This window comes from Dicentrarchus labrax, unplaced genomic scaffold, assembly GCF_905237075.1.
Source record: "Dicentrarchus labrax unplaced genomic scaffold, dlabrax2021, whole genome shotgun sequence".
Classification (NCBI taxonomy): domain Eukaryota; kingdom Metazoa; phylum Chordata; class Actinopteri; family Moronidae; genus Dicentrarchus; species Dicentrarchus labrax.
In genome coordinates this window covers 15,619,641-15,643,773 of record NW_026136720.1, presented here as the reverse complement: position 1 = coordinate 15,643,773, position 24,133 = coordinate 15,619,641, and the positions used below count along the sequence as shown (strand labels likewise).

Below are 24,133 nucleotides of genomic sequence, written 5' to 3'. Positions count from 1 at the left end.
AGAGAGAGGGGGAAAAAAAATGTCATAGCACACATATCATAACACCCTGGCAGGGTGAGTGCTGTTGCCTGGGCGTGCAGTAATGTATGCAGGCCTGGATCATGGATGCACTTGGGGGAAGGGATGCCATGAAGGGCGGCGGTGCGTCTGACGTCATGACGCTGGAGAGAGAGAGAGGAGGCGATGAGGAGGAAGGTGCAATAAACACACAGGGCGTCTGCGCCTATCTAAGTAGGACAATAAAGTGAAAACGGCATCAATGCTTTAACAATGGATTTGGCAGATATGCTTCTTCTTAAAGTTTTCCTCTTCGCGTGCTTGCTAAACTACACCCAAGGTGAGTGCGGCGTTTTTTTCTCGGGAGGGTAAAAAAACAAAAAACAAAAGCCCCCTCACAAGTTGAGTTAAATCCACGAAGCAAGCGGCTGCGAGGAGCAGAAAGGCTGATATAGCCCCCGTTAGCTAGCAGGAGGGATCAGCAGGGCCTGCTTGTTGTGAAGAGGACTGCACCCTTTTCAGCCGTATTACTTGAAGCTCACCAACGACACACGGCGCAGGAGCTGACTTGGATCGATGCGGTTGATTGAAACAAACCGATATCGCGGAGTTATTTCCGCCAGTTGTCACCGTTTGTCTCGTCGTTGTCAGGGTCGGATCGGTGGTGTTGTTGCCGTGCGAGTAGCGCCCACAGCCATTGTTGTGAGAGGACGGGAGATGCCGACTGGGTGAACGGACTGTTAGCTTTTGTGCTAGCCAGCTCTTTAGCCGCTAACATGACGATTCCTCGTTAAAATAAAAACCCCACACAACATTATCCGCTGACATTGTGTTTCTCTGCATCGTGTCCGCGTTTAGCGTTTGTTTGACACGAGTTTTCATGTTTCCTGGCGTTATTCCGATTTCTGGTGCCGATAACTGGTCAATAATGTGTTTTATGTTCTCTAATGTAACCCAGAGCCGCAATAAGTGGATTCAGTATTTAGAAAATAATCTGTATGTGTGATTATTATTATTATTATTATTATTATTTTTATTCTTGTGGGAGTTAATTTGCCCCTTTCGTAAAAATGCTGTATTGGTTTGTGATTTACCTCTGGCATCATACACCTGCTATATACTGCTACTGTGCTAATAAATCTTATATTAGTGAAATAAAATCAGCTCTGTATGGACTCATTTACTTTGACTCAAAGTCTCAGTCAGCTCCAGGGTCCATATTTATATTAAAGCATCGGGAATGGTTTTAATCTCAATATGGATCAATTGTTAAGCTGTCAGAAAGTAGCAGTCACAACTTTTTTCACATTATAGGGCCATCAGATGATTGTATGTGATTGTTCTGCACCATGTAATTTAATCAATCTTATGTTGTTATTCCAAATATTGCAATATGGCCAAGTGCAATTTGTTTTGAAAATGTGTGAGGAAGCAGCATGATAATTAAGTACTGTAGTGCTGCAGAGGTTCGCTGGAACTATAGATCTTATTTTCCAGATGTGAGAGAACCTGTTTGTTGCTACAGACTCAAACAAATGTCACATTATTATGATGTGAACCATTTTATTTAGAGAAAATTTATATTTTGATGCAAAAATAGCAATTCCCTCTAACTGTAACTCATTTCATAATCACACATGTAGGAAATAAGAATCTTTTGGGTTTGCGATATTCATTTGTTAAATTAAGATATTTCAGAATAGTCGTGAGCCTTCACTTCTCATACTCACCTCAATGAAAGATTTAATGTTAGCACCTAAATATTTCATAATGCACATGAACAGAGAAGTAGCTGAAGCCTGGTCTACTTACCCATCTTTGTTACACAGTTGCACTGAATCCTGTAATTTATGGCTCACTAGTCAGACATAATTACCTGTCAGACGGTACTAATTATATATACTGCATTTACTGAAAATACTTTCTTTTGGTTTAAATGTTATGGGGCAAGATCTGATCTTACAGTTACACCAGCTGTCTAAACATCAAAAACAAAGTAACTTTAAGAAGGGTGTAATTGGCCCTAAACAAAATTACTATGTTTTCTTGAAGTGGAGTTTGTCAGACTGCTTTTGAGTGTGAAACAGTTAGTGAAATGGGTGGAGGTGCTCGAGAATCTTTTTCCTTGGAGCTCGCCACCCACTCTTCTGGTGGCAAAATAATAATGCTGTGACGCTGGGGGCTGTTGTTGAGCACAGCTCCAAAACTGGCATCCATTTGTCTTAAATGGATTTAGCTGAAAATAGGCACCTACATTCTCCTAACATGTACCATGTCTCGGTTATTTACTGTAAAATGCCGCTGTTATTCTCCAGTGTCACTGTAAGGCCCCAAATATGAGTATCTAATGCTTGAAATGCATTGCCTAACAAACAAAACAAGCCTTTTTAAGTTTAACTTCCATCTGCTCAGAATAGTCGATGTGACAGACACACTGTTACAAACTTCAGACTTTCTTCTTTAATTCATATTCTGTATTATGAGATCTCAGGCACATCTATGTACACAAGATATTCTGATCCAATTAGATACAGTACATACACGTACAACCTAGACAAAGAGATTTTATCTATACACCTGGGATGGCTGCTTTTGTTGTTGTCTTTACTTGATTCTTTAAGGATATGATATTCATGAACTTTCATAAGGTGTGTATTTTCATTGTTTTTGCTGATAACAGGAGTTCCTCTGTTGTTTTTTTTCCCACAGGACACTACAGAAATCCCCTGAACAAGTACATCCGTCACTATGAAGGCCTGTCCTACGAAACAGAGCTTGTGCACAGCAACCATGAGAGGGCCAAGAGGGCACTCACTCATGAAGACAAGTTCCTTCACTTAGATTTTCATGCCCATGGAAGGTTTGTCGGTTTTTCCAGATATTACTCTAAAGGGAAATTCTGTCTGGATCTCTCTCTATTTTTAAGTCTCCTCATCTATGTCTTTATTTCTTGTCTGGGTATTTATTTGCAGAGCTCATCCCATATGCCCATATTGTTTATGATTAAAGATGGAGGTTAGCTGTAGCAGAGATTTGCCGTGTGATTCATAGTTATTTACATTTAATCCTGTTTTATGAAATCACAGTACAGGCCGGGGTCTTCACACTGACTCTGTGGTTAGGAGGGATTTTAAATCTCAGCATTGGATTCTTTCTCTATAGTTTCTGTGGTCTAAGTTAAGGCTATACCAGACATTACCTAGTTTCAGCTTCTCAGTTGTGAGGATTTGCTGCTTGATTTGGCTTCTGTGATAGTAAACTGATCATTTTTGGGCATGGGATTGTTGGTCGGACATAAATTTGGGCTTTAGATACTTGTAACAGGTATTTTTACCACTGTTTGTCATTTTTTAAAATTTATTTATTTATTTATTTATTTTTTCCCACAATCTAAATACATGCAGATCAGGTGAAGTAGAAGCTGGTAATGTGTTTGTGCATATATTAGGTAGCGCTGTGATGGATCAGGTGTTTCCAGGGTGTTTCTGTACACTTGATACCTGGGTGGGAACCCCCTGAAGCTATAAATGGCTGGATTGATGGACTCATGTAGTCCTTGTCATGGTTCTTCATCCAGCATTATGACAAATTGGTGTTATTCAGTAGGAAGTGTCTACATTCTCCATGACAAAGTCAAGACCATCTGGCTGGGAGCTTGGCAAATGCTGGTTTTTCGTCCTGCCATGTAGCAGAGCCTGCTGTTCCCAAATTCTGATGCTGCTTAATAGGGAAGAGAACGATAAGAGCCTGTGCAAACAAACACAAACAAGGAAGAGGTCTGTTTCTTTGAAAAGCAAGAATGTGTCGGTTTCTTTTGCTTTGATTCATGACAAAGCTAGAGACACAACTCAGATTCGAACAGTTAATTTGCAACACCCCATCGTCCTTCGCTTGTACGTGTTGACTGATTGAATTGTCATGCACCTTACATTTTCCCAGAGATTAAGTCATATTAGAAAACAACTGTGGCGCAATAGATTCTTTATACGCACAGGAGCAGATTTTTATGCCTGACTTACAGAACAGTAACTTACACACAATACAATCATACAATAAGAGCACTGTGTAGGTGTTACATGATACCCAAGGTTTACTGTAGCATCTTTGTTTCTCTGCCATATGTTTGATCATAAAAAACAGCATTGTTTCAAGATGTCCTGATTTTCTGTTCCCTCTGTTACAAGATGAAGACTGCAGTTCCCCTTGTGCAACAGAAAACAGCTTAGATGTTTTCTCTCTGCTAAACCATGCCCTTCCCTTTCCCTTTTCCCCCTTTCATTAGCATTCTCCTTTTTCTCAAAGGCCGGGTGAATATTGCTTACCTCCCAAAGTGAGACCCAATTCCGATCCAAATCCATAGGCTCACACTCTGTGACATGAATACTATCAGCAGACAGTTTGGGGACATCGCGGAAACAAACTTCTCACACTATAGATAACACTGTTGTCCCACATTGTAACCTGTGTCATCACATACAGATGTCTTCCTATTTATATAGTTTTTATGTTTTTGATTTCAGGCATTTTAATTTACGAATGAAGAGGGATACCACCATGTTTGCCCAAGATTTGAAGGTGGATGTTTCAGGAGAAGAGATTCCATATGATACCTCTCATATCTACACTGGAGAAATCTATGGTAAGATTTTTAATATACTAGTTTTTATGCGTCTAAAACTTTGAACTGATCTTGTGTGAATCCTCTGTGACAATCCTCTGTAATTCCCAGGGGAGAAAGGTACCCTGACTCATGGTGCCATTGTGGATGGTAAGTTTGAGGGCTTCATTCAGAGCTACCACGGCACCTACTACGTGGAGCCTGCTGAGAGATACCTAGGGGGCAAAAGACGTGCCCTTCCACTCAGTCATCTATCACGAAGACGACATACGTGAGTCCCCAGCAACTACACAAATACTAAATACTTTGATAGTCCATTTTATTGTAATGATTGAGTATGTGTAATTGGATGCACGCATATGTAAGTGTATGATGGGGAAAGTGCAAGGTTGGGGCAGCTGAGCTGATGGAGGCAGACTGGTGTGATCGCCCTCCTGGGAGCACACATACCCGGGGTGCTCATTAGCTGAGTAACACAATCTTTCTCTCAGGCTACTGGCTCGTTTTAGCAGTCTTTACAATGTTGGTACTGATAGTGAGCACAAAGCCTACTTCACTACACTGGCACCGCCTAATTTGAAATCAACTGTGTACATATAGTATGTGGCTGAGGGGCAAATTAAACAGAAATGTGAGTGGAATCAGTAATAAGAGCGACAGGAAAGTAACAGCTCACATAGCAAAGCTAGGCTCAAGTGGCATGTAAGTACATCCATTAGCTGATCATGAATAGCGCCAGAAATAGACTGACTCAGGGGGTTAAGTAGCTAACATTGTCTCCCATAATCCTAACAGTGTTGTGTCTGCCTCTCTCACTCAGACTACCCGCACAAGTACGGCCCAGAGGGAGGCTGTGCTGATAGCTCAGTGTTTGAAAGGATGAAGAAGTACCAAGCCTCTGCCGTAGAGATGCCACCCAAGGTGAACTTAACCACACACCACAGTTAAACCCTTACAGTGCCTAGGGATAGCTCGGTTGAATAGGCAGGGTCAAAGATACCTCCGGATGGCCTTTTTTAAGTCTCTATGTGCATTTTTAAGTTATATTGAGTGATGAAAATAGCTTTTCTCAGCTTAATTAATGGACATCTACACGATTAGTTAGTAGCTCATCTGAATAGCAGGGAAAAAAATTGGGGTGTCCATGAAAGTATTACCCTTATGGGAATATTATTGTTAAAACTCAAGTTAAGCTTGTAAGCTTGTCCATTAAGTTTGGATACTGTATTTTTAACTAGTCAAACATTAGTTAACCCTTACATTTTAAACCCCCTTCTCACGTTTTTTCTAATCCAAGCGAAGATGGTAGATGGTCCTTGATCAGTTTATACCACGTGAACGAAGGCTGTCCCAGGCTAAAGATTTTCCTAGTTGACTAATAGTTGTTAGTTCAAGCCATTAGTTGACTAGATGTTGAATATTTATGTTTAATTAAATTATTTAATTATATATATATATTTTCTAACAGCCATCTGTTGAATGGAAAAAAGTAATTAAAAACACAGAATAAATAACTTCACAAAAACAAATACTCGCAAACTAACTGACACAATGGATGATGTATAACGTTACTTACTGTACAAATCAACTCGCTCCAAACACACTCTCCTGTCTCTGCCTGAACCCGCCGTGTCTAGTCCTGGTTGGAGCCACTGTAAAAAATGTGGCCTCCGGTGATGTTGAAGGCGGTGTTTGGTCCTGGCCTTGGTCACTGAGAGGCTCCTCTGGCTGTGGTGCTCATACTGGCCCCCACGACCTCCCCTGGTTCTCGCAGTTTGGGCACAGTCAGCTAATAGAACCACTTACTAGCTAGTAGCAGTAGCTAGTACAGTTAGCACATGCAGCAGTGCTGTATTATTAGGGTACGGCCCTAACATGAACTTAAAATAAACAAATGTATTAGTACCTATATTAATATATATTGATATTTCTTTCCACTATATCTCCCCCAAACCAAATAATTCCATTAATTAGACATTATGTGCTTTTGTTCCTATTATTTCATCCTTTTTTCCCACCATACGTAAGTAAGAGACATTTACAGTACAGTGTGTTCCTCTGTGGAGTTGGAGTTCATGAACATACCTCAGCTACTGCCTAAAAATACCGGACATTATTTATTTAGACACTGTTTGGTTGAAAATGCTATATATATGTTTTATTTAACTGTCTGCTTCCTACTCTCCATCTGTGATGCTGCTCACCCCAGGAGCTCCACACTATGGCAGAATCTAATGATCCCGTGCTGCTGAGGAAGAAGAGGATGGCCCAGGTTGAGAAAAACACCTGCCAGCTTTTCATTCAGACTGACCACCTCTTCTACAAGTACTACAAGACCAGAGAGGCTGTCATTGCTCAGGTGATACACCGTCACTTTCACTCACACATGCTACCATGGTGCTGTTAGAATTAGATTTACACAATCTGTATGTGGGATTTTTCTTACGTTAGTTGAGAGGCATATTTTTAACCAGCAGAATCAACCAAGAGTATGAAGGCTAATTAGTATTTGAATAATAACACCTCTTACACAGTGCAAGGGCTGAGTCATAACACTTACAATAGAGGAACAAAACTAACTATAAATCACTCTAAAAACTAAAAATAATCACTCTAAATTGGGTTTGTATGTAGTAATGCCTTGTTTCCAGTTAAATTTTAAAACCTAGAGCCTGGAAGTCCACAACAAATGGCAACCAGTAGCAAATGTCCTTAAATGTATAATTCCCATATAAAGATGGTATGTTTAAGGAATAGTTTGACATTTTTGGAAATATGGGTATTTGCATTTTGGCAGAGAGTTAAATGAGAACATCAGTATTAAACAGTCAGTTTAGATATAACAATTAGAGAGCTTTAGAGGTTCTGGTAGGTGTATTTTGTTACCTTTTGACAGCCGCAGGCTACTTAATTGGGCACATATCATTTTTCACAAGCTACTTTGATCAAAAACTGAATGTCCTGGTTCAAAACTATTAAGTTTATATGTTTAGATTATTGATATGATATGAATTAAAGTTTAATTGGGACGTTTCTACCTCTGACATGATGCAGTCCGCCGGAGCGAAGATGTATCACTCTGTTGGAGTTATGGGAACTACAGAAACACTCAACTCTGATTGTACAGTGGCGGCTGAAAATGAGAAGCTGCTATCTGAATGTTTTGTGCACCGCTCTTCGTTAATATTCGTGTTGAATTCAAAGCTTAGCAAATCTTTGTATTTTTCTAACCTCGTTGTCTGAACTCAGAGTCAAACACCAGTGCCCCCAAATCTTTTTTCACATCCGCACACTCTAATTTTCACTTGCATATACAGCAGAAGGCTGGTACTGTAGAGGAGCAGACTCTTGTAAAGGAGGCCGTATTGCAACACTGGCAGGTGGACAAAACACAGTAGAGTACAGTGAAGAAAGTATCAGGTTTTGATTAGGTTTATTTTAGCCAATACTGATGGATCAATATTTGCCCAGATCTGCTCCAATAACAATTCTTAGGATGGGCTCGGGGCAGTTAGCTCTAGTTACTCAATTCCTTATTATTTACCTCTTTACTCTACATGTAAACTGTGCATTCAATGTTTTCTACATTCTAGTTTTACACAGTATGGTTTGAATCTTTGTCTTTCAGATCTCCAGTCACGTCAAGGCCATTGATGCTATCTATCAGGGCACAGACTTCATGGGCATTCGCAACATCAGCTTCATGGTGAAAAGGATCAGGGTAAGCCTTGTACCGATTTCAAGTCCTGTTGCTGATTTCTTCCCTCTGAACTCGCCGTCACCCTCTTTGTGTAGATAAACACCACCAGTGACGAGAGGGACAGGTCCAACCCGTTCCGCTTCGCCAACATCGGGGTGGAGAAGTTCCTGGAGCTGAACTCGGAGCAGAACCATGACGACTACTGCTTGGCTTATGTTTTCACCGACAGAGACTTTGATGACGGGGTGTTGGGTTTGGCCTGGGTCGGAGCCCCTTCAGGTACTGAAAGACAGTCGGTGTGTCATCTGTGATCAGCAACTGCAAAAAAAAAATCAGTCCTATTTTTAAACCTTAGTACAACACATCATATTCTTTGTACTGGGTTGTAGGCCCATTATCGGTAGGAACACCCAGTCCAAAGATTATTCAAGGAAAAGCATCCGTGATTTACAGTATAAGTTAATTGTGACTTATCTACATTGTACATTGCAGCTACAAGAAGGAAAAGTGTCAGTGGTATTTGGGATTTCAAATGCTGATTGATTGAGACTGTTATGAGAACCAACTGCAGCTTCAAATATCAACTCAGATAATATGCAGACGTGATGATTCCCAAAGGTTTGCTTGCACTCTGTTACTGGTGTGGTAAAGTGAAATAGCAACATTGATTGAAAAGTTGTCATGGCTTTAATCAGATTCTCCCTCCCTCAATGAGTAAAATCTTTCATGTTTTGTAGCTGTGGTCTGGAAGAAGGTTTGTTCCAACTTGTGCTTTTCATTTAACAGGGAGCTCCGGAGGCATCTGTGAAAAAAGCAAGCTCTACTCGGACGGAAAAAAGAAGTCTCTCAACACTGGTATAATCACTGTGCAGAACTATGCCTCCCACGTACCTCCAAAAGTCTCCCATATCACTTTTGCACATGAAGTAGGACACAACTTTGGCTCCCCGGTGAGTTACTTAGATTTGCCACATTAATGCACGGTGAGACAGAATTTATTTGGCTCCTACACTTTGTCCCTTCTTCTTTTTAACCCTGTGATTTTTTATTTTTTTTTCCCCCTTCTCACTCTCAGCATGACTCTGGATCTGAGTGCACCCCAGGAGAATCCAAAAGTCAAGACAAGAAGGAGAAGGGCAATTATATCATGTATGCAAGAGCTACTTCAGGAGACAAGCTCAACAACAATAAGTTCTCCATCTGTAGCGTGCGCAACATCAGCCAGGTGCTGGAGAAAAAGAGAAGCAACTGTTTTGTCGGTACGTCATTCTGTTTTAGTCCGACCTAGGACCTTCATCTTGACAATTTAAGTCCAGTTAATTTGAAACCACAATATTATTACACTTTCCCTGTAATGATGAGATTTCAACCAACCTTAATTAGTTAATTAGCTGGTAAAAGCTTTGAAAAGCAATCTTGGCATTATTCCAGTGTTATTTTTACTGACAGTATTTCTTGTCACACTCTCACAACTCTCTAATCAGTATCATAACAAAACAAAACATTCAGCTTAGCCATATGATTGGCATGACTAAAAAGCTTATTCTGTTTGGCCCATGCGGTTCAAAGTCTGCCTTACACTTCCTCCAACACACTGACAAAGATTATCTGTTTGAGTGTGATGTTGCATTGGGCTGTCAAGGATCTGTCTCTTTTTGAACACTTTGATTTTGTTTCCCTCTTTTTGCAGCTTCTCATTCTCTTCACAGCAATATTTGTTTGGTTTGGTTTTGTAATGAGACAGCTTTCATAGTAAATGTCTGATTCTCATACACTTTTAGCCCTCAGTACAAAAAGTCAAAGTACGAAAGAACGTTTTCCAATTTTTGCGGACCGGACTCAGTGTTTATTTTTTCCTTTCCCAAACAGAGTCTGGCCAGCCCATCTGTGGTAACGGCCTGGTGGAGCCAGGAGAGGAGTGTGACTGTGGCTACAGTGATCAGTGCAGGGACCAGTGCTGCTATGACGCCAACCAGGCGGACAACAAGAAGTGCAAATTAAAGCCCAACAAAGTCTGCAGGTAGATGTGGATGTTATTTTTGATGTTTCACAAGGAAGATATGCCAGCTAATTTGTGATAAGTCTCAGCTGAACACTTTTTCTTTCCCACTAGTCCCAGCCAGGGTCCTTGTTGTACTGCTGAGTGCTCTTACAAGGGTCGTAACGAGAAATGCCGAGAGGAGTCAGAGTGCGCTCACCAGGGCATGTGTAACGGAGTCACTCCCCAGTGCCCCACATCTGAACCCAAGGCCAACTTCACTGCCTGCCACGGAGAGACTCAAGTCTGCCTCAACGGGGTGAGTGGCTGAAGACTTCACAACTGGAAGAACTCGTTGTTATAGCAACTTTATATTCATACCAGTCAGTGTCTGATCTCGCCTTTTGCTCATGCTCCTCCCCCGCAGGGCTGCTCCGGCTCCATCTGCGAGAAGTATGGGCTTGAGGCATGCACCTGTGCCAGCCAAGATGGCAAAGACGAGACCGAGCTTTGCCACGTGTGCTGCATGGAGAAGAGTGAGTCACTTAGCCTTTCCCCCACCTTGCTAATTAGCTTTTAACATTTTTTTTTTTAATAAAATGTGCTTGAGATGTTGTCTTGGTCATTTGAATTGTTTTGAATTGTCTGTGATTCATCTCCACAGTGAATCCCAACACATGCAGCAGCACAGGATCAGAGCGTCTGGCTCGTTTCTTCAATAAGAAGGTGACCACGCTGCCGGCCGGCTCGCCTTGTAACGACTTCAAGGGCTACTGTGACGTGTTCATGAAGTGTCGTCTGGTGGATGCAGACGGACCCCTGGCCAGGTTGAAGAAGGCCATTTTCAACCCAGAGCTCTATGAGAACATTGCAGAGTGGATTGTTGTATGTATCAACTTCTTGTTTCTGATTGGATGAAAGGTTTATAATTATGATGTTTGTGTTGATTGTGCTTGATTTGTGCTTTGTTCTCTTCTCTAGGCCCATTGGTGGGCAGTGTTATTGATGGGTATCGCCCTCATCATGCTCATGGCTGGCTTCATTAAGATCTGTAGTGTGCATACACCGAGCAGTAACCCCAAACTACCCCCTCCCAAACCACTTCCAGGTGAGTCCAGAGATTTGCAGAGAAAGTCAATCATACCAGAGAAATTTTAACTTTAACATATTTATTTATACAAACCTATAATTGATGATGTACCACCTGCCACTCCGCTGCACTGAGTCATGTTGTTCATTTGCAGGTTGTTGTATTGAAAGTGTTAGTGATATTGTGTCCATCCCCTGAATATAAAATGTTCTGGTTGAGGCACAGGCATAGTTTGTTAAATGAGAAACGAAGAAAACTAAATATGTGGTAGATAATTAACTCGCCTTTTAACCAGAGACTTGTACTACGAATCAAGTTCAACATTCCCAGGATATCTTTTCCTTATCTGGCTCCACCAACCCTAGCAACCGCAATCTATGAATGACTCTCATAAAAGCAGTACTTAGTAACATCTTTATTGCCATACCACACACTGGGGTTTTGGGCTGTCCCAGAGGAAAGATGAAAAGCGTAAAAGAAGTGTGTTAAAATCTTTCCTTACCAAACAAAAGTTGTGGTCCTGGGTCAGATCTGGTTCAGCAACCAAAATAGGCTGCTGTTGAAAATGCAGTATTGGTATTATTGTACCCTTATATATAGTCTGACATATACTGTAACCACAATTTTATTAGCCTCACCTCTCATAGTGTGGCATACGGTGAATAAGATTGTTGTTGTGGGCAGCAGTAGCAGAGTGTCTCTAGGTGCAGTTTTGTTCAGAGTCAACCCACTGTCTCTCCTTTTAACAAGCTCAATTAACTGCCTTTCTCCTAACAGGCACTTTGAAGAGGCGGCGAGCGCAGCAACACGCTAACTCCCAGGTGCAGCACCAGTCTCAGCACCCGCACGCCCACCAGCACGGACACGGCGGGCATGGTGGCCAGCGGCAACCCCAGAGGCAGCCCCAGCGGCAGGCGCAACCCCAGAGGCACCACCGTCAGCCCAGAGAGAACTATCAGATGGGCCAGATGAGACGCTGAGACCCTGCATCCCGCCCCTCTCCCCCCCAATGCCTTGGCTCCTCCTTGTGCCTACAGTGGGAAACAAAAGCGTCACTCCATCCAAAGAAAAGCCTGACATGGTTGTTAGTCATCATCATATCCTCCATCTGCAGACAAAATAGACACGTGAAAAAGAGAAAACACTATCTACCAACTTTATTGGCTCTTTGTGGAGTGGACTCGACCATCAGCCATTTCCAATGCAGTGTGATCTAGCATCTTTTTCCACCTTTTTTTTTTCTTTCTTTTTAAGGAGTGCCAAGGAGTTAAGGAATCATGTGTAGCTTTAGTACATTCTGTGATGTGTTTTTTGTTCTATTGCAACGTCTTCTTGAGTGACACGCCCGTGGCTGCTGGTGAATTGTTCCGTGCTTTTCTTTTCGCCATTCTAGCCAGGATTGAGAGACACTCAGTGGGGATTTGCGGCACTTTTGTGATTTACACATGTCAAACGGCAAAAGACACAGGCTCCGGTCTCTCGTGCAGACAGTCTTCTGCATGTAACTGTACATATTTAGTGTATCATAAGTGAAAACAAACTATTTCTTCTACTGTAAATGTGTAATTCTTCACTTTTTTTCTTTTATTTTTCGGTTAGTGCTCTCAGGACTCTTAACACATAATTGAAGGAATGATGGTTGTGATGAGTTCCTTGGACATTGCTGTTGAGGATTTGACGCCATCAAGTTCTCTTTGCAGTCGTCCAATCAGGTGGATCTCTTTCACGCTCGTTGGGTTGCTAGATTTCGAATTTGAACAACAAGGTCATCATATCCCACTTTTCAGGCCTTCTTTGTTCAAGATCCCCTTTTTCATCTTTTTGTTTTTTTTATTGTTTTGCTAACATCTTGTTTTGCTCATGTTGTGTAACAAGCTAGATGAGGTAAAGATTCATGGGAACAAAAAAGGGAAGATCACCTAGTTTGATACACCTTTTTATTGTCTTTACCGATTTTGAGTTTGATCATGAAGAATGAATAACCACTAACTGAAGCTGATGATGAGTCTACCTGTTCAGATTTGAAGACAAGGGAAAGTGAAGGCTGCTGTGGCTTAGTTTAGAAGTGAGAGTGTATCATGTTACAGAGTTAGTTTACATGAGTGTGCAAATAAATTTAAAAATGACTCCGGTGTGGATGTACAAAAAAAAAAAAAAAAACTAAGATTAAATCATTATATTATTCTTCAGATAGCAAATCTAAGAACTTTTCAATGTGGGCATGCGGACACATTTATTAAATGTGACTATTAATTGACCAAGGTCTGTAATATTTGTATGTCACTCAACACTATTTACTTTGACAGCTATTAATGTTAGTCTTAAAACAAGTGGACGGAGCAGTGTAATGTCACACTATTCACACATTCATCAATGTTTCACAGGAGACAAGTGGCTGTTTTTTTTTGGTTTTTTTTAAACTCACCTGCAGTTATCTCCCGGTCAGATATCTTCATGGACTGAATCCCCTTAAGAGCTCATGAGTGCATTGTGAGTTTACATCAGCGTGCCATAAAACTTTATACAGCTGATATTCATGCACAGGTTTTACAAAATACAGGAAGCACCTGTAAAGTTTTTGGAGCCACTTTAAATGGAAGAAATGAAGGAGACGGTTGACCTCAGGTGTTTTCTTCCTCCCCTTGCTGCAGCACAGCATGAGGGGCATTTTGGGAAATGATAACATGATGACACTAACCGGAAGGATTTGATAATCTGGTCGCAATATGTTCAAAATCCCAGGAATTATTTACCGTGCAAACTCTTCACCCACCAATAGGATTTGGGAAGTGGGCTAAAAGTTTGGCACGGACTAAGACTTGGGCATTTTGCATTAAATGTTCGGCAAAGGATGTTCTCTAGTGCTCTGTCTTTATTTTATCCTGGCATTATTATTTCTAAATGCATGCAATACTAATCACAACTAATATCTTACAACACTGTCCTGATTGTTGTAATAATCACACATGTGCTCTGGAGGGGACATTAAAAATAACGTGTCTCACAGTTAACGGTTTCTTTCACATGGCAGATGAATTCGGCAGGTCGGCGGTTGCTATAACTTCTCATGTCTGTACAAAATGGAGCTCTTTTTAAATTTCATCTTCTAGGCTGGATCACAACCCGTTAAGCCTGGAGAATTTACATGTAAACTTGTACAGTACTTCGAAAATTTGCATTTCATTTGAAAAATGAAAATTACATTTTGATACATCCGTTTCATTTTTTGTATTCTAATTCCAGAGTAAGTTGTTCAAAGATGTTCATATGTGACAAACTTTCCTTTCTTCTAAGTTATTTATGTTCTTATATGTGCTAGTTGAAATGGAGTTTGCTTAAGATACTTTTCTCCACCACCATCAATGGTAAAAACAATTCAGGGTGATGGAGTTAATGTTACATTCTCATTTTTGTCTTCGTTATCCTGTGGCATGGTTTGGGTAGAAGAGCAGAAGAATAATGCCTGTAAATTTACTTTCTTTTTAATTTCGTAGTCTTGGTAAAAGTTTTTAGATAAACGTGCACTGAAAATGTCCAAATTGAGTTGAAATGTTGTAGGTGATGTAGGCCGAAAGAACACAAGATTAAAAAGTAATACTACTGTCTGATTTTAATGTTCACTGTGTTTTATACAGTATCGGAAATTTTTGTTCACTTTGAACATTTTTACTAAAAAAAAAGATTTCAAATTGTATTGTGCAAAGAGATGTAATTTTTGGAGTACTTGAAATGCATTAATTAAAAGACTCGTTCAAAATAAAATAGACCCCTGTTTACTGTCTGTAATGTGTGCTCTTTGGCTTTTTCTATTCGTTTGCTGCGTGTTTTCGTGTGTGTGTTGTGTGTGTGTGTGTGTGTGTGTGTGTGTGTATATATATATATTAGAGAGAGAGAGGTTTAATGCGTAGGAATTTAAAAGGGCACTCCACTCTGTTTACATGTAGAGATTACTCATCACAAGAGGTCCTACTCAGCCTGTGAGAACTGGTGTTTAAAAGATGTTGGCATTCAGCAACGAGGAAGGGTTTATGTGATATATATGTGAACCTCTGCTGCTTTAATTTAGACAGTTTCTCCATCAAGACCACTGCTCACCAAGGAAGGTCTCTGACTAACAACTTGCCTCATAAATGAATTTAGCATCTGGGTGTGTGGATGCTTTTGTTTTCTTTTACGTATGTATAATCTATTTTTTCAAGTTTGTCTAACTTTGAAGTGTAATTCTAAATCACTGGAGTATTCAATTTAAAAGGTTGAAACTGGCCTTACATTAACTAACCTAGCAATGTCTGACATGGTGTGTTATTAACACCAGGTTGACCTTTGTGATCATTTATTGAGACAAGCTTTCAGTCAGATCTTCTTGGGGCATCAACATTGTCAAGATACTGTGCTCACCTTTTTCCTGTTGATGTTTGAAGAAGGTCTCTGACTGAAAGATAACCTCAATAAAATCTGTATTGCAGAGATCAGAGTGTGTGGATGCTTTTTCTTATTTTAATTTATTTGAGTTAATCTGTATTTTGAGTATATTGAGTAATCTGATCAAATCTAAATCTCCCAAATCCCCAAACTTTATTGATATACCAAAATCACTGATTTTACAAACATGTACTTAAAACTTGTTTTGGTTGCATTATTGTATGTGTATGTGTGTAATATGTGTAAGATCTTTTTGCAAAGTGACTAAAAAAAGACATCAAATGTTTCTATGGTATGAGTCAGAGTTATAGCACCCCCAGGTTTTTTATGGCCTTTAAATGCTGCGTGATACACCAGTGTGAGGTTACAGGGTGGATTATATTGTATTCAGATTAATTGTAGCAGTATGAAAACCAAAGTGAAGGAAGCTGTATCCTGAATAAATAAATTACTGTGGTAAATTCCTCGATATTAAGTTCCTGTAAAGTAAACTTTGCTCTGCTGAATGCAGTAGAGGGGCGTCCACAGTAGAGGGAGCAGCTGCTGTGGGGGAAGCGTTGGGGCCAGAGGTTTTGGAGTCACCAACAGCAGCAGCACAAAGCCACACACAGCTTCTCACCCGTCTGTTTCCATACTTCAGCGATTACTGACAACTAATTAACTCCAAATATTGTGTGAGCTCAGTAATACTCAATTTAGGAAAAGGCAAAATCAGACACTTCTATTTCCACATGACAGCCTGCTGTAATGTCTATTCACAGTACATTCCATGCCTTTGTTACACACTTCATTATTTATTGCTTATACCTATTGATGACTTTTCCCTCATGAGTATGTTTGATGATGTAACAACCATAGGAAAGTGTACAGTATGTCACATCCTGGAAACACGCATTTGCACATGCAATGGAATGTGGCCTGCTATTGATTTTCAATGTGAATCCTTAGCTGCAGTCGCTGGCTGTCACATGAACAAGCACAGTCACCAACAACAAGAGTTTAGGTTCAATATTTTCTAGATAATAGCCGGTGAGTTGTATTCCACTAAGTGTATATTGTTGTTATTACTGATGCTGCAGTTCTCACAGTTCTCCTCAAGCTGATGTCACTCAGTTATGAATGTCCCAGCCGAGAGGACAACGTCACTCACCCTGATCAATATTCTACATTAAGAGTTTCAGCTCTGTGCAAGGAGCTGACGTCACAGCCGATGAGCGAGCAGCACCTTTTGTCTCTCCGTGACAAAGCACGATTGTAAAAGTGGCACCGGCCTGCTCAGTGGCACCCAGATTGAACTGAGTTGCAGCTAACACACGCTCCAATGAGCAGCTGACCTGTGGACTGCAAAAATAAAGAATGGAGACACAATGGCAGCAAAGAATATAACTCCCAGTTCTTTGTCCAGTATCATGCCCACTAGATTATCAAGGCTCCTCCATTCAGTCAGTCTGCGCGGATGCAGTCACATTTAGTTTGTATGTCTCATGAAAACATTGCCTGCTGCAAGAAATAAAGTGATTTATCATTACAATATGCTTCCAGTCCAACTGGACTTCTCACATCTTTCTGTGTATTTCCCTTTAATTCCAACAACCTACATCTGTGTATAACCCTTAACCTTGCCAGTGGGACCCTTCAGGGTGCTGTTCTAGATTCCCTGTTCTTTTTACACTGACTGGGTTTCAACCCAAGTTCTCCCGCACTACACCACACTGACTATCAGTGGCTGCTGAATCAAGACACTGGTACTTGTCTACCGTGTTGAGAATAGCTTCCAGGACTTGGTCAAACCATACACCCCAGCACATCTGCTACTGTCAATCAGCTTGCTGCCTCTTAACTATGAGTTGGGCAGTTACCAATCAACAAATTCATGACTGTTTGTGGTTCTGTCTCCACAATAATAGAACGAGCTGCTTATTGACACCAAGGCAGCAGTTACTCTACACATCGACTCTACTCATCTGCTCAGACTTGATAAAAACAAAAACAAATCAAAAAACCTTATTGTTTCTAAATGTAGCACTTGAAGCAGTTAAGAATGCCCATCAGTGTCTGTTAAACAAATGTAATGTAACAGAGTGAGGTCTATTTACTGTTCCACACAAGTTTTAAAAAGAATCCCTCATATTGAGTTTACAGACCCAGGTCTTAGAAGACTGTTCCTTATTTTATGCTCAGAGGAGCCTGTCAGATCATCTTCAAACACTGAATCAGCACACTAAAGTCATCCTACATCATTTAAAGTCTGGCCTATAGGTGAGAGACAAAAAGTGACAATCACATGCACCTGCACCTGTGTCGTTATTGAGCAGCCAGTCAGTCTATACAAAAGGATTTTCCTCTCTGCTCCATGTAAGCAGTCATGCAATGTATACATGATAAACTCATATTAACTATAATGTGATTGTTAGTTCTTTGACCTTCAGGGTGGTGTCAGTTAATTTCACCCCACAAGTCTTTAACTCAGTCCGTCAGATACCTCTTCACTGAGAATTTGGCAGCTTCTTGTACTGGTAATCTGCTGCTGTTTCATTCTACAGGATGGCTCAGCCTCCTGGTCTGCTGGTGTCAGTGACCCCTCACTCTGTCTCTGAACATTAGCCTGAATGTTTGAAGTTGGGATCCATGTTGTCTGACCATAATGTCTCAGACCCTTTTTTTAAACATTTTTCTGCAACCAAAGACAAATACTGTCCCAAAGTCAGTGGTAAAAAAGTAACTAAGTACATTTAGTCAAGTACCGCTTATACAAATGTGGGGTACTCTAATTGAACGTATGATCAGCCACTAAAATATAAAGATTTCTTATAGACTGAACTGCTCTTGACCAATTACACCAGTAAAATGCTACTAGATGTAAATACAGTATACATCTGCAATGATAATGCAATATGTGGAATAATATAATACACTGAACACACAATCAATACTTCTATCTATATATACTACAGTATATTTTACTGATATTGCTTCTCTGCTCCACAACAAATATTTGCTTATTGCTGCTTCACTTCAATGTTTGTCTTTCACGGTGAAGACTGATGCACAGGCAGAGTTTGACAGTAGATGGATGTTTTCACATTCTTCTATTTAAGGGAGAACATTTTTCAGTTCAGTTCACATAAGAGCAGATCATGTGACACCACAACTGGTTTGGAAGCCAATCGTGGTTCAATATGCAACTTAAGAGTGATGTGGGAATTTAAAACCCCCAAAAAGTGTTGTATACTGACAATGGGGTTTTCAGTGAAGTAGGAGACATCGTGTGTGACTTGTCTTTGACATGTACAAACATTAACTAAGGGAAGGAAATATTTTACAACTTAAAGCTCTGAGCTGACACTGTGAGGTGTGATCATCCTCTGCAATCCTACAAATGATCCATCACTTGTGTCGGTGAAGGTGTTCAATCTTGAGGTTTACTGAAAAGATTCAAGTCTGCTATTATCGTCCTCTTTCACTTCATCACATAGATTATTAAAGCCTGCATGGAATGTATGAGGATATATGAGGTAATGCTGGGAGGAAAATTACATCAACAAACTAAGTTCTCACTGATTATAGCAATAGATGATGGAGTCTCTGATATGAGTCCCTGAAGTGAAATATCTCTTATGAAATTAATTTGTAGAAACTTTAATGTAGACAAAACAACAGTAAGTGAAATACAAATATTAATAATGAACAGGAGGAAGGATTCCTTGTGGTTTGCAAAAGAAGAAAATAAATAAGTTAGAACAAAAACAAAGCCTTAAGTAAATAAACAGATCATCACAACCACTAAAGAAAATGGGAGCAAACCTAAAAGAAGACATGTGAAACTATTAGGTCAGTACCAATTGTTTGAGTGAATATGGCCAAAAAAGGGGGTACTTTTCATCTAATATCTATAATACAGTATTTACAACATATATATGAAAAGTCATAACAATGTGAAGTACACAGGACTGAGATCTTCGTGTGTTTATGAAACATAAAACATAAAAAGTTAAATTGCAAAGGAGACAGTCCAGTATTGGTTTGGATGATGGGTTCAGTATTTTACAAAGACGGTGCAAAGTTTTGCTTGTATGTATTTCTACCAACAGCACAGACCACAACAGTATCCATAGTGCTTAATATAGCTGCAGTTTTTCTGTCTAAAACATTTCCTAATTTGTTTTACTTTAAGTTTTGACCTGTCAATATTCTAATGTTGCCATCACTGAGCTGAATAGCTTGTCTCTGCAGAGCATTAAGTCAATCAGAAGAGTAACTACAACCTATCCTGCTATTAACGGGTTTGCCAAAGAGACAGAGGAAGCCTGTCCTTACAGATGGAAGCTGTGCTGGGTTGTTCTTCACCTGACTGACAGTTAAACAGCTGGATCGGACAGTTAGTCCTGAAGGTTAATGTCTTTTTTTTTAGCTCATGGTGATCATCTCATATTTGTCCTTCAGACTGCTGTCCTCGTCCTCTTCATCTTCCTCCTCTTCTTCCTCCTCCTCGTGGGGCTTCTCGGGCTCATCACGGTGGTGGTGCAGCTCAATGAACAGGTAGTAGATGATGGCTGCGACCACGCCCCCCACCATGGGCCCCGCCACAGGGATCCACCACCAGTAGTCTGCAGTGCTGTTAGCATGCAAAGGAATAAGAGGGTAGAGTTAAATGCATCTCTGGCAGTCACACAAGCGGCTGGCTCCGAGGCCACTGTGGGTCACTGGTGCCGTCACTGGATCATTCACAAGCATCGACTGCATCTGTTGAATGCATGTGACATTATATAACACTATAACACTATGGTTCATGTCAGCAGGTCGGGTCTTATCCAGTTTACTTCAATAAATATTTAAATAAATGCATCTAATAAGATCCAATTTGGATGATTTATATATATATATATATATATATATGTAACATTTAATGCATACAAACCAAAAGATTATTGAGTTATGTAGGTTGATAAAATTAGATGTGTTCCTTTCAGATGTAACATATATTTATTCCATATTTCCTTATAGTTCTCATTTTTCCTGTTTTTTTTTAATTATCTCATATAACCTTGTTCTAATAATAAATTTAACCATATTTTTAAATGATGGTGTAATTGGACTCCATTCTCTAAGGACCAGCCTGATCATTGTCACAAGACCTGTACACAGTAAGTAGAATTCAACCCAGGTACATGAGAGAAATATAACAATAAACCCGATCTGTCTTCCTCTGCCGTACAGTTACCTGAAGACCTCCATTCCCCATCCTGCTAAAGCTGTGAACAGTCGGGGTCCCAGGTCTCTGGCAGGGTTCAGGGGGTAGCCACAGTTCAGCCCCATGGACACACCGATGGCCATGATGATCAGACCAATGGCAAGCGGTTCCACGCCTTTGGGAGCTCCGATATTTCCACCATCAATGATAGCCAGTATACACAAGACCAGCATACCCGTCCCTATCACCTGCAGGAGTACAACATCATTATAAACCGCAGAGTTTATGCAGGTACACACCGAATAAATATTGGCAACTTCCCAATTACAGCATTGTTTGATTTTCTTTTCCCTTATTATTTTTATTTAATGTAATTCAATTTATCTTGCCTTCAGTTTGTTGAGTTGTTTATTTTAAATTCATGTATATCTGAGTTAGGTGTGTTTGTATGTATGTGAATGTCTTGTGTCTTTTATAATAATGTTTTTTCAAATAAGTAAAATATGTAGAGTTAACTTGTATAATCAGGCTGTATCATTCAATGATTCCTTTTAACTATGTGATCTGGATATATATCACAAAGTCTACTCGTAATGGTTCAAATCTTGTTTTTAAACTGCTATTAACTGTTTAAACAGAAAGCATTTAGGGACCGCAACCTGTACAGCACCACTTTTACACAGAAAAGAAACATTTACATAAGCACTATTACACTTATCTCAGTGGTTCACCTGATGTGGTTTTCAACAGTTTTAAGCTGGTAGACGTTTTATTTTTGGATCACTGCACCGACTAAAAAGACGGAAAATGGTGTTAAGTATAGATTTGACCTTCCAGCGAATGCCAGGAAATGGGTCATTAGACCCAAAACTGAGCAAAAGAGGGAGTGTTCTCAGAGTAAATGGGGCAATCAATTTTGCATTAACTAAATTTGCCAGACTTTGCAGTATTTTGAGCCTGAATGGGAGCGGAGGTGCACAATAGAGGAGAGGTCATTGGGTCACAGAGACCATAGCTCACCTGATCGATGAAGCCGCCGATGACTGACAGGTGTCTCGCAGGGTAGGAAGCAAAAATGTGACCTGTTGCATTGATTCCCGTCACTGACAGAATCCCACTGGTGAAGTCCATGAAAGCATCTGTGAGGAGGACAAATAGATAGCTGTAACTGTGCACAGGGATCCATTAGTATCACATATTGATGAACGTCTAGCTGAAATATTTTTACTGGCAGCTGACGGTTGACACTCCCGGTTTTAAGAGACTAAGCTTTTGGAGGTCATTACCAAGTGTAAAGGTTTAATATGCATGTGCAAGTGAATAAAGTGTATTCACCATAGTACAACCCAAAGACTGCAGCAGCGCCAACAAAAGCACCAAGAAACTGAGCGATGACATAGAAGGGAAACTTCCAGATCTTCAGTTTTCCCAGAATCACCATGGCCAGAGACACAGCAGGGTTCACATGGCCCCCTGGGACGGAGGACAAAACAGAGAGTGAGAGAGGGGCGTAGTGCGTGGGGGTGGCTGGCATGATGTCCTCTCCATCATTAGAGAGGCCGTCACATTTACGAGGAGCAGCAGAAGGGGAGCAGCCCCCGGGGCGGTGCAGGGTTTTGTTATGTATGTTCACAAGTAAAGAGGCAGAATAATGGTCACATATTAGAAATTCAACCTTTAAGTAAAAAAACTAACAAAGGGAGCATTATTCTGTTCTGTTTTAATCAAACCGTGCTCACATCTTGCTCTGAATTCTTCGAAACCAATAACAAATCTGTTAGTGTTCAGTCTAAATGAAATCTATCTGATCCTTTTGATGTAAAATTGGAAGGAGCTGCTCTTTAGGCAGGCAGTCTCGTTTGGACTGAGTCTGGTCTCTGTCATAGACAGATGAACGTAGCCCATGATCAATGGAGTTTGCAGGACATTTAGTGCCTAGGGTTATGTATGACCCCAGAGAAGCTGTGCACTAGTACTAACAAATCAATGCTCGGTACACGTTCATTGAATCTGGACAGAGAGCTGGCACGTTCCTGCTGACACTGGAGCCATGGAGGCGGCACATGGCTGGACAGGAAGCCATAAAGTTATATTATTACAAGCTGCAACCCTCAAGAGTAACAATGTTTTCATTACAACAGATATATGCAAGCTGTGTGAGACTGTTTATATGTTCTGGCACAGGTTGTTTGTATTAACTATGAATTATTTTAATGTATCATAAAGTCTGTAGTGATAACAGTAGATAAAATGCAGCAAAGAAGCTGAATATGCAAACAACAAACTGTTAACAACTATACAATCTTAAAACTGATATTTTGCCATGGATTAGACAGGAGTGGAAATAAGCAATCAGGTGCTGAAGTTCCTACAAACAACCAAATGTAACCACATTTACCTGACACTCCACCAGCCACATACGCTGCCATCATCAGTCCCACAGAGAAGCCGATGTGGACGGTGAGAGGTTCACCCAGGCTGTTTCGACTGAGGACGGTCTGAGCGACTGAGCCGCAGCCAAACAGCTGACAAACAGAGGAACACAACAGCAGACAGTTCAATATAACATCTGTTCAACTGACTTAAATCTCTCTTAAAATATAACATCACAAGCGCAGATATGGAAGCAAGAACATTTATGAACATGAACTTGAGAACATTTAACTGAAATACCTGTATAAAAATGATCACTTGTTACAACTTCTAAAGCAAATATATTCAGTTAAGAGGAAAAAAAACACAATTTAATATCACAAAATGGTACTTACAACCAAGACAAATGTTCCTAGGAATTCTGCCAGGAATTCCTTAAATATTCCATGTTTGAGAGCACAGTGTTGCCTCATGCTTCTCCTGCGTTGTATTTCAGTGTATCGCTGTGCCAACTGCTGCTAAAACTACCAGATGTCCAGCGGTGTGAACCTCTGGAAGTTCAGAGCTCTCGTGTCAAATCTCCACCTCTACCCGACTGCAGCCACTCAGCACAGACCATTGATCCACTGTACAAACATCACAGTCAGCCTCATCAACACACAACTGTTTCACAGCGGAGGGCAGGCAGAGTGATTGACAGGTGTGATTCGTAGTTCGCAAACTCAAATCAGATTTTCCGATCTATTTGTGTTTGCAGTCACAAA

The 24,133-nt window shown here is 40.5% G+C and overlaps 2 protein-coding genes across 2 annotated transcripts; one reads left to right on the top strand and one right to left on the bottom strand.

The window, feature by feature from the left end:
* Window positions 1-165: 165 nt before the first annotated feature.
* On the top strand, window positions 166-15,164 carry LOC127352805 (disintegrin and metalloproteinase domain-containing protein 10-like). Its single transcript, XM_051381496.1, is given in 17 exon segments — window positions 166-337; window positions 2,707-2,857; window positions 4,518-4,636; window positions 4,727-4,839; window positions 4,841-4,886; window positions 5,436-5,536; window positions 6,825-6,974; window positions 8,244-8,336; window positions 8,411-8,594; window positions 9,102-9,265; window positions 9,391-9,574; window positions 10,185-10,335; window positions 10,429-10,612; window positions 10,721-10,829; window positions 10,958-11,178; window positions 11,275-11,401; window positions 12,161-15,164. Coding segments are annotated over 17 exon segments (2,367 nt in total). The 5' UTR covers window positions 166-270; the 3' UTR covers window positions 12,364-15,164.
* Window positions 15,165-19,428: 4,264 nt separating this feature from the next.
* On the bottom strand, window positions 19,429-24,111 carry LOC127353305 (aquaporin-9-like). Its single transcript, XM_051382439.1, has 6 exons — window positions 23,765-24,111; window positions 23,395-23,521; window positions 22,332-22,469; window positions 22,017-22,135; window positions 21,027-21,244; window positions 19,429-20,420 (listed from the first exon to the last, which is right to left on the bottom strand). The coding sequence occupies exons 1-6, from the start codon at window positions 23,840-23,842 to the stop codon at window positions 20,213-20,215; spliced, it is 888 nt and encodes a 295-aa protein (XP_051238399.1). The 5' UTR covers window positions 23,843-24,111; the 3' UTR covers window positions 19,429-20,212.
* Between the last annotated feature and the right edge of the window lie 22 nt (window positions 24,112-24,133).